Here is a 14,726-nt window from a genome sequence, read left to right on the forward strand (position 1 = left end):
TCTGCTTCCTTCAAAAGCTTCTCGGTGCCACGTAGCGTACGTTGGAAGGAAAGCGATAAGCTAACGGTGGCGACATTTGCCGATTATTATATTGCCTAAATAACCTTGTATTATCTTATTGTGGTAGGACCTATTAGGTTTATTTTAAAGGAATAAAGGAGGAAGTGAGACACTTTTCCGAGTTTATTTTGGATAACTTTTTCTTATGAGGAACAGCATATTTTTTTTCTTTCTACGACTCATACCAATCTAGTATTGCGTAAACAAAATAGCTAAATAGCTATTACGACTTTCTCAACTGCCTCTATGTGTCAACTCCTGAGTTCTAGATGAATCAAATAGAACTTAGCACGGTGTGCGTGGAAGCTCAAGATTTTGACCAAATTTAGATACTTTCTTTGGCTTGCGTTACTGAACAAGCCCAATACCAGATATAACCTTCAAAAGAAGCTTTGTCCATACATTGGTGGGCATAGTCTTTATGGAGGACCGGCAGAATTAATCGACTATATAATGCTCAAGTGCTCTTTCACCTTAAGAATATGGGGTGCCATTTATCTGCAGTTAGGTGCTACGGCTTGCTTTTTTTGGTTCTCTATTATGGTAGGTTATCAATCTATTCATTTTTTATTGTACAAAAAATATTCTTATTTTTTATAACTTTTAAAAATATCTTTTTATGTAAAGATATTTTAAAAATATGGTTGATAACCTACTCTCTGTTATGGTAGGTTATCAATCTACCCATTTTTCATTGGACAAAAAATACCCTTATTTTTTGTAACTCTTAAGGATGCTTTATGTCTTTTTATAATCTCACCTTAACTCACCCTCTCAACCCCCAATTAATTCTCTCTCCCTCTCTCTCTCTCTCTCTCCAGTGCGTGTGTATATATGTGTTTGTGTATTTATGTATGTACATACATATGTATGCATGTATGTATATGTGTGTATTTATGTATGTACATATGTATGTGTATGTATGTATGTATGTATGTATATTTATATGTATATGTATGAGAGAGAGAGGGAGAGAGCATTAATTGGAGGGGTTAAGAGGGTGAGTAAATGTAAGATTGTAAAAAGACATAAAGTGCCCTTAAAAGTTATAAAAAGTAAGGGTACTTTTTGTCTAATGAAAAATGGGTAGATTGATAACATACCATACAGAAAGTAGGTTATCAACCCCCTATATATATATATAAGAGAGAGAGGAAGAGAGTATTAATTGAGAGGTTAGAAGAGTGAGTTAATGTAGGCTTGTAAAAAGATATAAAATAACCTTAAGAGTTAAGAGTTACAAAAAGTAAGAATATTTTTTGTCCAATAAACAATAGATAGAGAGACACTTGAAGGAGCCTCCCCTAGCTCCTCTCATGCTTCATCATGGATCTTCTTGTTTAATGGCTGGTCGGGGTTATATCTTTCGTGCGGAAGAACTGGCCTTTCTTCACTCGAATTCACCGTTGGATCGTCCACAGCACATCTCTCAAAGCGCTCCGAGTTCCGTCGCTCAATCGCCTACACATATCTTAAATCTTAACAAGACCGGTGGATGATCCAACGGCGAAGACACCCCCGATCCGTTCCGAATGCATGATCCCCGGTTACATACTATACTGGACCGGAACCCACCCCGCGCCGGTTTAAACCGCTTCATTTATTCCTTATTTAATCCCACCCCGCGTCCTCGTCGCTGCATACAAAAGGCGCGAGTGGAAGGAGGTGCGAGGGAAGAGAGCCGGTTTAAACCGCATTATTTTTATTCCTTATTTAATCCCACACCGCGTCCTCACCGCATATAGAAGAGACGACAGGAACGAGGTGCGAGGGAAGAGGAAAAAAAATTCAAGAGAAATAGATCAAGGAAAGAAGGAGAGGAAGGATGGTCCAAGGGACGCTGGAGGTGCTTCTCGTGGGGGCGAAAGGTCTCGACGACTCCGATTTCCTCAGTACGTCTCCCTTCCTTCTCTGTTCTCCGATTCTTTTTCTTTTTTCTTTTTTCGTTTTTCTTTTTTCTCCTCGTGATCTTGATTCTTGGCAGGAGCTCTTCCACCGTTCTAAAGATCTATCAGTAGATTTTCTTGTTTTTTGTTTTTTTGTGAAGGGTGTTTAGGGTTGAGGGTTTTTTTTTTCAAGAATTCTTATTGCTAGGGTTTTTGGTGGTGTTTGATCGAAGTTTATATGATCTATCGATGGCAGGAATTCTTTAGACGGTCAAAAGATCTCCGTAACAAGAGATTCTTGATCTTCTGCCATGCTTAGGGACGAGGATTTAATTTTGTTTGGAGATTCTTGTTTCTTGGGCTTTTGGTGATGTTTGAAGAAGTTCAAAAGATCTATGGGTCACAGGAATTCTTTAATCAGTTCTCGAGATTTCTATTCTTTTTTTGTACTTAAGGATGGGTATTTGAGTTTCTTTATGACTTCTTGATGCTCAGGTTTTGGTGATGTTCAACAATAATTTGCAAGATTTTGATGAGATCTTGATTTTATTATTGTTTTGTTTCGATTTATTATGTGATATTTTATTGTCTTGATCAGTATCTGCAATGTGGTTTAATTGGCCCTGCCCACTGATAATGGTATGGCTACTTGAAAGTGACTGAAACTACGAGATTTGTTCTTGTAACGTAGGAGCATCGCGAGAATCTTAAGCTAGATTGAGAAATTCTTGCATTTACCATCAAAGCTTTCGTGGATGCAGTGCATGCTTGTTTTGAGTTCCGTTCTATTGACTATTGATCTTGCAACATGTTAAAGGTCGGGAATGTTAATTCCAGAATAATGTAATTAATGTGATTTGGGTGTCTGCTTACTAAGTTAACAGGGATTCACCTATTATATCTAGTGGTACTTATGAACTGATAGCTTTGATAATTCTGGAGCCCTAATTACCTTTTTGTTTTGGTGATAGTTTTTATCAAGATAGCCAAACTTCCTTTCTCTTGGAGATTTTATTCCCATGTGATTCTTTGATGGTGATGATAATATATGTTACCACTTTGACTTACTCATGATGGTTCAATCATTATGGACATCGTAAGGTATCGTGTCATTAAACAAGGTTAGAGATATGGGACTAAATCCAATTGGATGAGTAGGGTGGCAACCTGGATTTTTTAATAAGAGTTGTAGCACCAGGGTCTCTCTCTCCAAAGAAAAAGAAAAGAAAAGAAAATATAAAAAAACACTTCCATGTTTAAAGAATCATATCTCGTCCCTATGTGTTGCAAGTTCGTTTTAAAATTTGTTTAAATTGATTAATAGAGTTTATATTCAAATGAGCCCATATGACGAAGAGCATTGACTTTAGTGGGTTAAGATGATTTAGATGGAGTTACAGTTGCTATATCTAAGGGTATGAGATTAAATGGCCAACAAACGCTTGAAAGTATCTGCGAAGGGGTAGTTGGATATATTGAACAGGAGTGACGCCAAAAGTAGAGGTATCCTACAAGCAACATTTATCTCCCAATCTACGAGCATAATTATATACAATCACAAAAGAGTCACCATCCTGTACTATTTGGCTAATGCATACGTTGAGTGCTCAAACGTTAGGGATTGTCAGTGTACAGTTATGATTTATATTCTAATGATTAAATACTTCATCATGTCCAAATCTTTTGGTATAAGCTTTCCGAAATCATTATACTCTAATTATTAATCTCTTCATCATATCAAACATCATTGTCTAATAGTAGTAATCACACATAGAACTATTTGAGATGACTAATAGTATGCTCGAATGTTAGTGAGATGACTGTCCCGAGTGTATTTGACCTCTGTTTTTCTATCCCTTTTGATTTAAGTAAAGAATGTCAGCTAGCATATTGATAAGATATCATTTTCTATACATGTACTTATTTATTTCATGTGTTATTTCTGAATAGGTTATTGCATTTTGAAGTGGGACACGTGATTCACGATTATTTTTCTTTGTTGTTGACTCTGTTGCTCTGCTTTTACACATCATGTTTGATGAATTCTTTTTGCAATTGCCAAGCAGGCAAAATGGATCCTTATGCTGTCCTCATATGTCGCACACAGGAGCAGAGAAGCAGTATTGCATCAGGTGCATGTCCAGTCTATGCAATATTGTTAGTTTATGCAGTATGTACATTAATATGTTGTTTTAGCTATGTAGAATACTCTGAAATATGATGGCTTTGGTTTCAATTTTGAGTAAGCTGTACAAACTCAATATATGACTTCTAGTTTAAGGCTCCTATAATCTGCCTATGTGCAATATGTTAGTGGATGGGGTAATTTATGGATGGATGGGATCCTTCAAAAGTTTGGAAAAGAAAAGTCAACAAAGGGCAAAACTTTCATGCTTTTGGGAAGAGGAGAGGCCCAAGTTTGGGGCTTTCTTTTCTTTTTCTTTTTCTTTTTTTTCGTGCGGCAAGAGACATGGAGTCGTGGATATGAACAGACAAGGAGACGCTCAATAGTTGTTACTATGTTTTAGATATTAGATACATCATTGGAGTTACCCAAGCTGTCTTACTCTTTTGTGCATGTTATCATTTTAATTGTTGTAGGTGCATCTGGAGGTTTGAAATTTCATGGTGCATGAATTATCCTTGCTATTTTGATTTTTTTCTTTCACTGAGAATTTTTAGGTGTGCGACATTTCATTAAGAAATATAACAAAGTGCATTTAAGAGCACGTAAAGTTAGAGTAAGCGACCAAGAATTTCAAAATTCTATAACAGTAAAAAAAGTGGTTTCATGTTTTGATGATTTTGGGATTTCAGAAGGCATTTATGCAACACTGTAAACATAGGGACTCAATTCATATAAAGTTGGCTGCTTCTAGTTTAATCATATTTCGTTTTCTAATGCGTCAGAATAGCATTCATGTGTTCTGAATCAAACTATAAGGTGATTTAGCATCATGGGACACACGTTATGTGGCATATAGATTTATTACATTTCTGATGGTTCTGCATCTATAGCAAGTACCTTGCTCTTCTAGATTTCCAAAATCAGCTCCTTTCTCTCATTGGTTTTAAATCAATATTTTATTGATAAACTCCCTTGCCTTTGTTTACAATGAAGGTTGCAACCATTATATTCTGGATCTCGGCAAAACATGTACTTTATGATTGTACTGATCAAGGGTCTTAAATCATATTTCATGTTGATATGGAATTACTCTCCAATTTTAATTTCTTATGTTTGACTTCAAAGGTAGTCCGGTGCAACACTCTGCTACTACTTTGATAGCTGCTTTTGAAATTTGATTTCCAATTTTCTTTGTTTCTTCTTAAACATTTTGGATGGCATCTGAGTCAAATTAAAAATACAGTTCAGTTCTTATCCTTGGAGAGCTCAAGAGGCTGCTTTGTTGAGTGCATGCCTCTAATAATCAGATACTTGATCCTGGAGGTACCCTGAAGGAGCATTTATTCATTGGTCTTGCTATCTATTATTTGTCAATTTTTTAGGTTGACATCCAACTCGGTGACACTAGATTTGATCTCTAGTTCTTTCAACTGATTCAAACTTGTCATACCCAGCATCCCAATTGAGAACCGTACTTTAATTGAGAACCATACTTTGGGAACATAACTTCGGATGACAATCAGAAATTACGTTGATAGAGAGCATGGGTTTTTATGTCATGTCCCAAAAGCCTCAACGATAAGTTTGTGGCAAACAATATATTTTCTTAATGGTGGAAATTTTAAGTTGAAGATCTTGGTTTGCCTATTTCTGAATTATATCTGAATAATAGTGACCATGTGTGCAATAAATAGAATGCACCAGATGTCTCATGTATGAAAGTTCATTTGCTATTTTATAGAGTTAATACCACTATTTTTTTTGCCCGTCTACCAGAATTGGTTCAATGTTTCTTTTTCAGTCTGCATTGTCAATATCTTCACCCTCTTGCTTCCTTGTTTTCTGTTTTCTTTTCTTTCTTTTTTTACTGTGTTCGAGGTATGCCTTGGTAATAGGTTTGTATGTGTATATTTATATGTGTGTATTTGTTGGTGGTCTAGAATCCGGCCGTTGGATGTGACATACTAACTCTAAACTACTTATACTCTAAAAATCATCTGATTTGGAGACCCCTTACCTATTCATTGAGTGGTCAAAAAAAATGCATTGTTTTGTGTTAGTTAAAGTGTCTATTTTTTGACTATTTGATGCTAGGTTAGGAGTCTCTAAATCACATGATTTTTGGTGTGTAAGTAGCTTCGAGGTAGTAGATCACATCCAAGTTTTTAACAAACTTATGATATGTGAGAACTCATGATTTGTGACTTCAAGACTTATTATTATTGAAAGAGACATTTTTTTTCTAAATACACAATTAACACTTCTTTGTTGTTTCTGCATGTGCAATATGTAGTTACACAATTAACACTCCTCTTCATTTCTGCATATGCAATAAGTGGTTACAATTTGCATCTTCATTACTTGCAGTCACTATCCTTAAAATCTAGCTCTGGAAACACCAAGTGTTTTTTAAAGCAATCTTTCATTCTGCTGTAGAAATAAACAAGTTCCAAGAACAACCTAAAAGAAATATAGAAATTGCGAGCTTAAGTGCACATCGTAATGTATGCAGAATTGGTACACAACTAATAAGATTTCTGACACTTTACCAACATCATTAAATACAAAAGAGCAGGTCTACTCTATTAACCGCTATGATGAATAAAAGAGAAGCATTAAGACATTCTGGGGCAGATTTTCAGTATCTCCATGTGGATTGCCACCAGTTATACTTTTTATTAAGACCTCACTATTATTCCTCTATACTGGGGCAAGCTTTATTTGGAGTGCCATGTCATTCGAAGTTGTTCATGTGGAACCAGTTTTTTAAGGCTCGAGCTGCAATAAACTTTCAAATATTTATCTTGCTGTATTATAATATTAGGTGTTTTATCAATGAGTGAAGTACAATATGTATTGCCACCAAGGAAGTAGCCTGGTGGTAAGGGGGCGATAATTCCGCCCAAGTTGTCCGAGTTCGAAACGCACGGGCGTCGATTAAATTAGGGGACCGGATGCCCCACGCTCGGCTGGCTTGTTGGCGGTTATGCTTTCCTTCCACTTGTACCAAGGTGGCACTGGGGTGACGTACCCACACGTGAGGCGGTGAACCCAGTGGGGTGAGCCCACGGGTCGGGGAAGGCACGCGAAACCTGCGACCTGTATCGAACATTCCCTAGTGGAAGGGGGGCTCAGTAATGGGGCTGCTACGCGGGTGGGCTGGTCCCTCCCCCTCCCCTCCTTTTTTTTTTTGACCAAAAAAAAAAAAGTACAATATGTATTCTTTCTCACTTCCTTACTTGTCAAATGTTTGGGGTTGATTGATTCAGGTGCTGGAAGTGATCCTGAATGGAATGAGACCTTTGTATTCACTCTCACTGACCATGTTTCGGAGCTCACTATCAAGCTCATGGACAGTGATTCTGTTTCAAATGATGATTTTGTGGGAGAAGCAAAGTGAGTGTTTATCATGATCCATATTCCCAATATATATATCAAGAGATGATTGCAATAAGTGCAGTTGGGCATACTGAAATTTTTTTAACTTTTAATGGTCCTAAAACCTGTTTTTGTTATTATCATAGTCTTTGCTATGTTGAGTCATTATTGTGCATGCAATGATTAACAGAAACAGAACATATTCATTGACTGCTGTTTGCTCCAGATGATGTTGGCTTTCTGTTGGAATTTTTAGTTTTGATTCATTGTGCAATTTTCTAGGATTCTTCTTGAACCTCTGTTTATGGAAGGAAGCCTTCCGCCAACTGCTTATAATGTGGTCAAGGATCAGGAATATCGTGGAGAAATCAAAGTCGGTCTCACCTTCACTATGACGGTATTTTATTCTCAATCACTACCAAATTCATGAAATGCTGAGTCCTTTAGTAATTCACTTTACACTTGCAATGAAAGCGATACCTTTCAACTTCTTGAAAAATGGTTTGAGGTACCATTAGATAATAACAGTATAATTAATATTATAGTTGGTTAGTAGTTGCCTAAATTTTCAAATGAATATTAAAATACATAAACCACCCAATTTATGTAATTGCAACCTTGCAAATCTCTTGTAGAATTTATATTGTAAAGGATATTCTAAAGTGTCATTGGGTAGATGATCTATAAACTGACTCTCTGAACATTATTCTCCATCAATTTTCTGCATCTGCCTTCCTATCATTTTCCTATCAATTTTCTAAAGTGTCCATCAGCCACAATTGCCAGGTTTTGAGACATTGCGAATGCGCCTAGTCATCCCAAACCGACCCAGTATTTGGAACGTGCCTTGCTAACCCGGACCACGCCTCCACCCGCTAACCCAAACCAAGTTTAGGCTTCTCGAACCTTCCAAAGCCTTCTCCCTATCATGAGTTTGTTTTTTCAGAAAAAGCTTTAACATCTTAAATTTGTTGCTAATTCTTCTGCTTTTTTATGCTTTTAAACTTGCTTATGCTTATCATATTAGCTATTTTTCTGGACCACATTTACCAAAATCACTAATAACTCCATTCTATGTTGCTCTTTATTTTTACGATGCTGACAGATTAAATGTCTTAGTACCATATTCAAATTCTATTTAGGTGCTCCCGGTTCCTGTCATTATGATCCACATCCTCTTTGGACAATCAGAGATGAACGCAAGTACTTGTTATCATATCTTATTAGGTGTCACACTTATTCTAGAATCACTAGTCTCCTTGGCAAGAAGCAATCATGGTCATTTGATAGATATACCTTTGCTTCACTCGCCTTGAAGAAGCTTTACGTTGCCTTTTCTTTATCTGATTTGTATAATATATAGAAAACTAGGCTATCTCATGGCCATTGATTTTGGTTGCAGCATTGCATAAATATACAGTTTTCGTAAATTTTAATTCTATAATGTTTGATTTGTTCTGTACCTGTGGTTTCTTGGCATTTCAATCTTCATTTCCAAATATCAGTTTTTGTGTTAAGACCAGGAGCCCTTAAACTTCAGTATGAAGCCCAATATGGATGTGCCCGTATCTCTATGAAGATAGCTGTAATCTTTTGACATACCCAGCCTCATTTATATTTTTCATTGGGCATTACTTGCGCAGTTAGTGATCATGTCCCATTTATATGAAACCAAAGCTAGGATTTTTCTATTATGGATAAATATTATTGGACTAAAATAATTTGAATGAGGACTGCTCAGAGAAAATTAATGACAGATCTCCGTGATTTCATTTGAAGCACTTTTTTTCTTTCTTAGATACTAGAATCACTTTCTAAATTTTTTTAATTACTTAATGATTACTTGGAGTTTGGTTTGTATCATGTTTAGCAATAAAGGATCGCACTGTCCGTCAATCCATAACAAATAGAGCAACTGAAAATATGCAGTTTCTGAAGGGACTGAATTTTCAGCATGTATGGTCAACTTTTGTCATGTTATTCTTCATGGACCGTCAATTGAAGTGATTCTCCTTTGCCTGTCTTTTCTGAGGAAAAAAGTTCTCTTTGCAGGAGAGTTGTCGTGAGCACGGCTGCTGTGAAGAAGAAAATTACGGTGGATGGAGAGAATCTTCCTGAGAGGGGCTTCAGAACATATACTCTGTTTCAGTTGAAAGTTCATCTTTGTCATCAAGCAAGAAAGAATGTTGGATGATTTACTTAAATATGATTGCACTTTTTTTAACTTGTGCAACCGAAAATTTTCTTGGAAGTTTGTTTATTTTGCTATTAATAGTGGTTTGATGCTTTTCTTGAATCTCAGCCTTGATTCCATGCAGTGCAACTGCTCATGTGCTTATGGTAAAATAAGCTTTCGCCTGACAATTTCTAATGAAAAAAGGGGGTTATGAAACGTTAACAGAAAAGTCCGATTATTTTATTCTTCTTGTCTGACTTTGGATAGCCCAAGAAAGCTTTTCCTTACCTCATTATCCTTCTAGAATGAACTAATCTTATCATCATATGCGTAATATGATTCGTCGATGTAAGAAGAATGGACCAGTGGGCAGTGAGGTGTTACTTGGACTATGTGGCTATTATTTCAACAAATCTTATCATCATATGCATAATAAAAACGAAGAATGCTGACTACGACGTGCACCTGATCGTTTGCTTTCTAAAATTTGATTCCTTCTACATATGGAGCTTACGGCAGTGGGAAGCAATTCTTATATATCTCGGTTCCCACCTCGCAATCAAAGTATCAAGGACATAAATTGCTGCTTTATCATGCATTCATGGAAGAAAAATTGTAGTTGTTTGCATATTTTAGGTATTATTCGACATCTACAAGGGTGAAACTCATAGCTTAGTTTTTCTTTTTTGGGTATCTTCGTTTGGTGCTCCTTTGTATCAAGCAATGACTCCAATTTTTTCAGTTTCAGAGAGTTGGAAAGAAAAGATATAATTATCAGATTTCATGCAACGTCTTACTATAAAAAAGGGCATATTATCGCATTTCATTCAGCTTCTGGTATACATCTTCCAGGGCGAAAAGAAGAACTAACATTACAGCTGTATACAACTCCGGAAACTAACCGAAGACTGCTATAAATCAATTGTGAAGTGGGTTTGGACCTTGAGGTACCCCTCTCTCAGACACTCCATAGTTGGAGCCAAAATCATCATCATCGTCATTGATCACTTGAGATGGAGAAATCTTGGAGAAATAGCAAGTGGGTGATGGATACTCACCTTTCCGGCTCCTGTCCACGTCATTTTTCATACTTCTGAGGCCATGGCTGAAACTAGATGGTTGGCTCACCACAAGTAATATAAGAATGAAGAAAGATATCGATGGCAGAGAGAACTTTACAAGCTTCATGGTGCTGGAGAATGAAGTATAAAAAAGAGCAGCAAGTTTGGGAAGAGAGAGAGAGAGAGAGAGAGAGAGAGAGAGAGAGAGAAAGGTTGGATTTGAAGTTGGAGAGAGAGAGAGAGCAGGACGGTGGGGAGTCTACTAATACGGGACCATCTCTCTGTAATGGTGAGAACGACAAGTTTCGTACCAAAATACCCTTGTGGATTCTTCAATTCTCTCTCTCTCGCGTTAGAACGCCAGGTTTTGTCATTAGGTAATAATACATGGTCAGTAGCAAGGGAAGATAGGCTGATAGACCTTTTCATTAGACTACGATTGTTGGCTTTCTTGCCCATTTGCCAACATGCATATTATTGGTTGATTATTATAATTTCAAAACGGAAAATGATCATCTCCAAGCAAGATGCCATGGACCATGGACCAGCGACCTGCATATCATTATGATGTTTCTAGTGATTTGATTTGAAGTGCAGGTTAGATCTTTGTGAGCCAATCCAATGTGCTGAATTTTACCAATAAAAGGTGGCGATTTGTAGAGAGCTCTTCTTCAAGAATTAGACCGATTGCAAGCTTCCTCGTGTGATTTAAATTGTGTACTCATGGTGAAGGGGTTGCCTCGAGCGACTTCACAAAGTCATTCTTTGGGGTGGTCAGCAGTCATGGAGTGTAGATATATCCATTACAATCCAAAATCAGAAAATATCCAAGCTTTAGCTGCAAAAATTTATCACTTCTGGTGCTTTGTTTTGGACTACAAGAGCAAATGGCCTGCTCATGGAACGTCACTCTAGGGAATCATTAAATTGGCCATCACTCGAGGGACAAGCCGATGTCATTATGGATTGCTAATGAGTACAGGTAGATGGTTTGCATTATTCTACCAATAAATGCAGTACAGTGTGATACATCACGAGCACATGAGACCAGATAAAAAATGGCTATGATTCTGTTTGAGAGAGAGATTATATTTATCTGACGTATATCCTTAAGAGAGAGATTCTGTCAATTAGAAATTGTTGTTTTTGCTTACCAATTGGAGTTAGACTCTTCCAGTTACCAATTGGAGTTACCAATCGAGGAAGAAATTACACCATACCTACTCTTTCATGCATGATATATATATTTTTTTCAATAACCATAAGAACCTCTCTTTCAGGTTCAGGAAATATTCTCCCTCAAGTAAATTCACATGATATCACCGAATATAAAACTGACTAAGATGAACACTCAGGTGCTCCACCATATATAATGAAATATTTGAGTTGCAATACTTAACTTGCACACGAGTCCAGATGCTACCAAGGTAAACAAACTGCATTTGTCTCCAGCAATCATTCCTATAAACCACCTTACAATGATGTGGGCTACAAGAATGCACATTGAAAGCGATCGACCAAATCTATAGAGGCTACTAGATATCTTAGATTCGCCATCTGTGAGGAAGCAAGCAATAGATCCGAAACCGATGGACTGCCGGCGGCGGTTGGGGCACTGGAGATATCCAAAAGTAGGCATTATAAATGGATATATAGATTTGTTATGCTGCAACGCATCATGACAAGGTAACGTTTGATGGGATGCACAAAAGCTATTGAAGCGACTTCAAGCCCCCTCAAACCACATATCAAGTCAAGGCCAACTCCTTATAAATTCTTTTATCTTTTACTTCCATGAAACTGTATTAGGTAAACGTTCATCATTTTGTCGCATACTATAAGCTATCTTGTCACTCGATTAATTAATAGATGCATAAGCCGTATACAAATTTCTTTCGAACCTATTATAAGAATAAATGGTCCGAACTTAATTCCACATCGACTAGATAGCGGAAAAGTCTGTTTCTTAAATGAAAGAGGGTTATCCTTTTCTCTTCAGAGACGTTTTTTGTGGGACAAATCCGTGCGTTGCGAAGAGACTATGAAACTCCCTTCAAAACAGACAATATCTCTGAGGAGAAGCAGTGGATACCCTCCGACCTCATCAGAATCAATTACAGATTACAGCTGGTAAGCCATCCACTGGAACGCTCTTTTCGATGCTAAACTTCCAAAGTTACCTCATCAATGTGCTCTTTTCAACGGTTGAAAAAGATCTAGTGAAAAAAAAGAGCCAGCAACTGGAAAAATCTTTGTTACATTCAATAATGCCACACTTGTTTGGTGGCTCGGATACGGACAGCCTATAAAGCTAGAAGCCTATAACTTACAATGGAGGCCCGGCTTAGCTATCTCATCATTATAGATGGAAACAGCATGTTTCCATTTTAAACCGTTGTATAACTTATAGCAGACGGCGTCCAGCTTCATATAAGCTCGTTCAACATTATTTCAAGAACCCATCAAGTCAGCCAGTGAAAGAAAAAAAAAAAAAGCAAAAAATGAATTAATGATTTCTTTTTAGAAAATATGATAGCTGCGATAAAAAAAATTCTTATGCATGTATAACTGAATGAAGTATGATTATAGGATGTTATCATGCGTACTTTATCAATTCTTTTGCTAATTGTTTGCTAGTTTAGCATTGCTCGAATCAGAAATTGATAAGGATACAATGAACTTGGGAACAATCAAACCTATCAAGCAACATTCATAAGTCAAAACTTTCAGGCTGCTTACCTCAAAAAAAAAAAAAAAAAAAAAAGACTAAGCCGATACAATGGCATTGTTTTCACACATAAATCCGACTGTAATCATTGGGATGGTCTTGTGGGCTTTTCATTGATCTTTGATTCTCTACTGATGAAGACGAAGTCTGATTAAAAAAAGCCCAAAGCAGGAAAGGTTGAAAAGAGTTTGCCTATTCACGTACTTAAGACATCGATTAATGAAACGATTTTTTTTTTCTCAAGCTGAGAGGCTCATCGGTTCAATTGCTCCTCAAAATCTTGTGGGCTATTCATGAAGCCTATGCCATCTGTGCATCAAAAATGATGCCTTCTCGAAGGCTTTAAGAGTTGTGCACGGAAGATTCCGTGCATGCATCCTGCCCATGAGCAGCTGTCATGGTATTAGGCCAGGAGGGCCATGCACGTTTAATTTCTTCATTTAAATCAGATTATTTTTTTGGTACTCGGTACCACCCAACCAGATCATAAGATGGCTAATTAATGGCCAATTTATGCCGCATAGCCAAAGTTGTATTGGTGTCCTGTCCTCCAGCTTAGTCGCACAGGTAAAATTTTGACATTCTCTCTGTTTAAAATCACCTCTCAGTGACATAAAAGTTTGCTATCATATAACCATGTATATAAGAAATCCATTCTCAGATAGAAAGATTTAGGGTTTAGATTAAGTTGCTATCTAAATAGCAAAACAAAAATCAGATTATTTTGTACTCCGGGCATGCATTTAAATAATTGAAAGATGCTAACTGTGGGATGCCTACACAGAAATTTCTAACTATGTTCTGTATTTATATCACATTTGCCAAGGCATTATTTTTCCTTGGATGCAGTATCACGTCGAAACAGATAAGATGGTTGAGCAAGGGCATTGTTGAGGCCAGATCAAAGTGCCTACGTAGAAATTTCTATATGAACTTCAAGAAGGTAGAATTTTGCATAAATTTGGAAGCACTGCTTCAAAACAATGGTGGTGCCAAATTTAAACTTAGGAGAGTTACTAGCACCTGTTTCAGGAAATAGCTCTTGATACAAGTTGCGGAGACATGAATGCAGATGGTAGAAGGCAGCCATCAGGATGGCCAAAGTTTTACATCAATGATGTTGAATAGTATTATGCAATAATTGCAATGCATGGACAATAAGTGTCGCCAGTTTAGTTGTCGCCTGTAAATTAATTGCTTGGTAGCTTGTAGTGTTTTACTTGGAAATGTCATCTCACATGCACAATTTCCATGGTAGATTTTCTGCTTGTTCAAGAATTTTAAGCAGAGCCTTCGTATGTTCTCTATG

The 14,726-nt window shown here is 37.0% G+C and overlaps 1 protein-coding gene across 1 annotated transcript; it reads left to right on the plus strand.

Annotated features, from left to right (window-relative positions):
* The first annotated feature begins 1,701 nt into the window (after positions 1–1,701).
* On the plus strand, positions 1,702–9,748 carry LOC103698360 (elicitor-responsive protein 3-like). Its single transcript, XM_008780366.6, has 5 exons — positions 1,702–1,952; positions 4,013–4,078; positions 7,344–7,470; positions 7,735–7,849; positions 9,505–9,748. The coding sequence occupies exons 1-5, from the start codon at positions 1,886–1,888 to the stop codon at positions 9,568–9,570; spliced, it is 441 nt and encodes a 146-aa protein (XP_008778588.4). The 5' UTR covers positions 1,702–1,885; the 3' UTR covers positions 9,571–9,748.
* The last annotated feature ends 4,978 nt before the right edge of the window (positions 9,749–14,726 follow it).

Source organism: Phoenix dactylifera, chromosome 10, assembly GCF_051530095.1.
Source record: "Phoenix dactylifera cultivar Ajwa chromosome 10, Ajwa_hap1_PhDact_Kaust_v1.1, whole genome shotgun sequence".
Taxonomy (NCBI): Eukaryota; Viridiplantae; Streptophyta; class Magnoliopsida; order Arecales; family Arecaceae; genus Phoenix; species Phoenix dactylifera.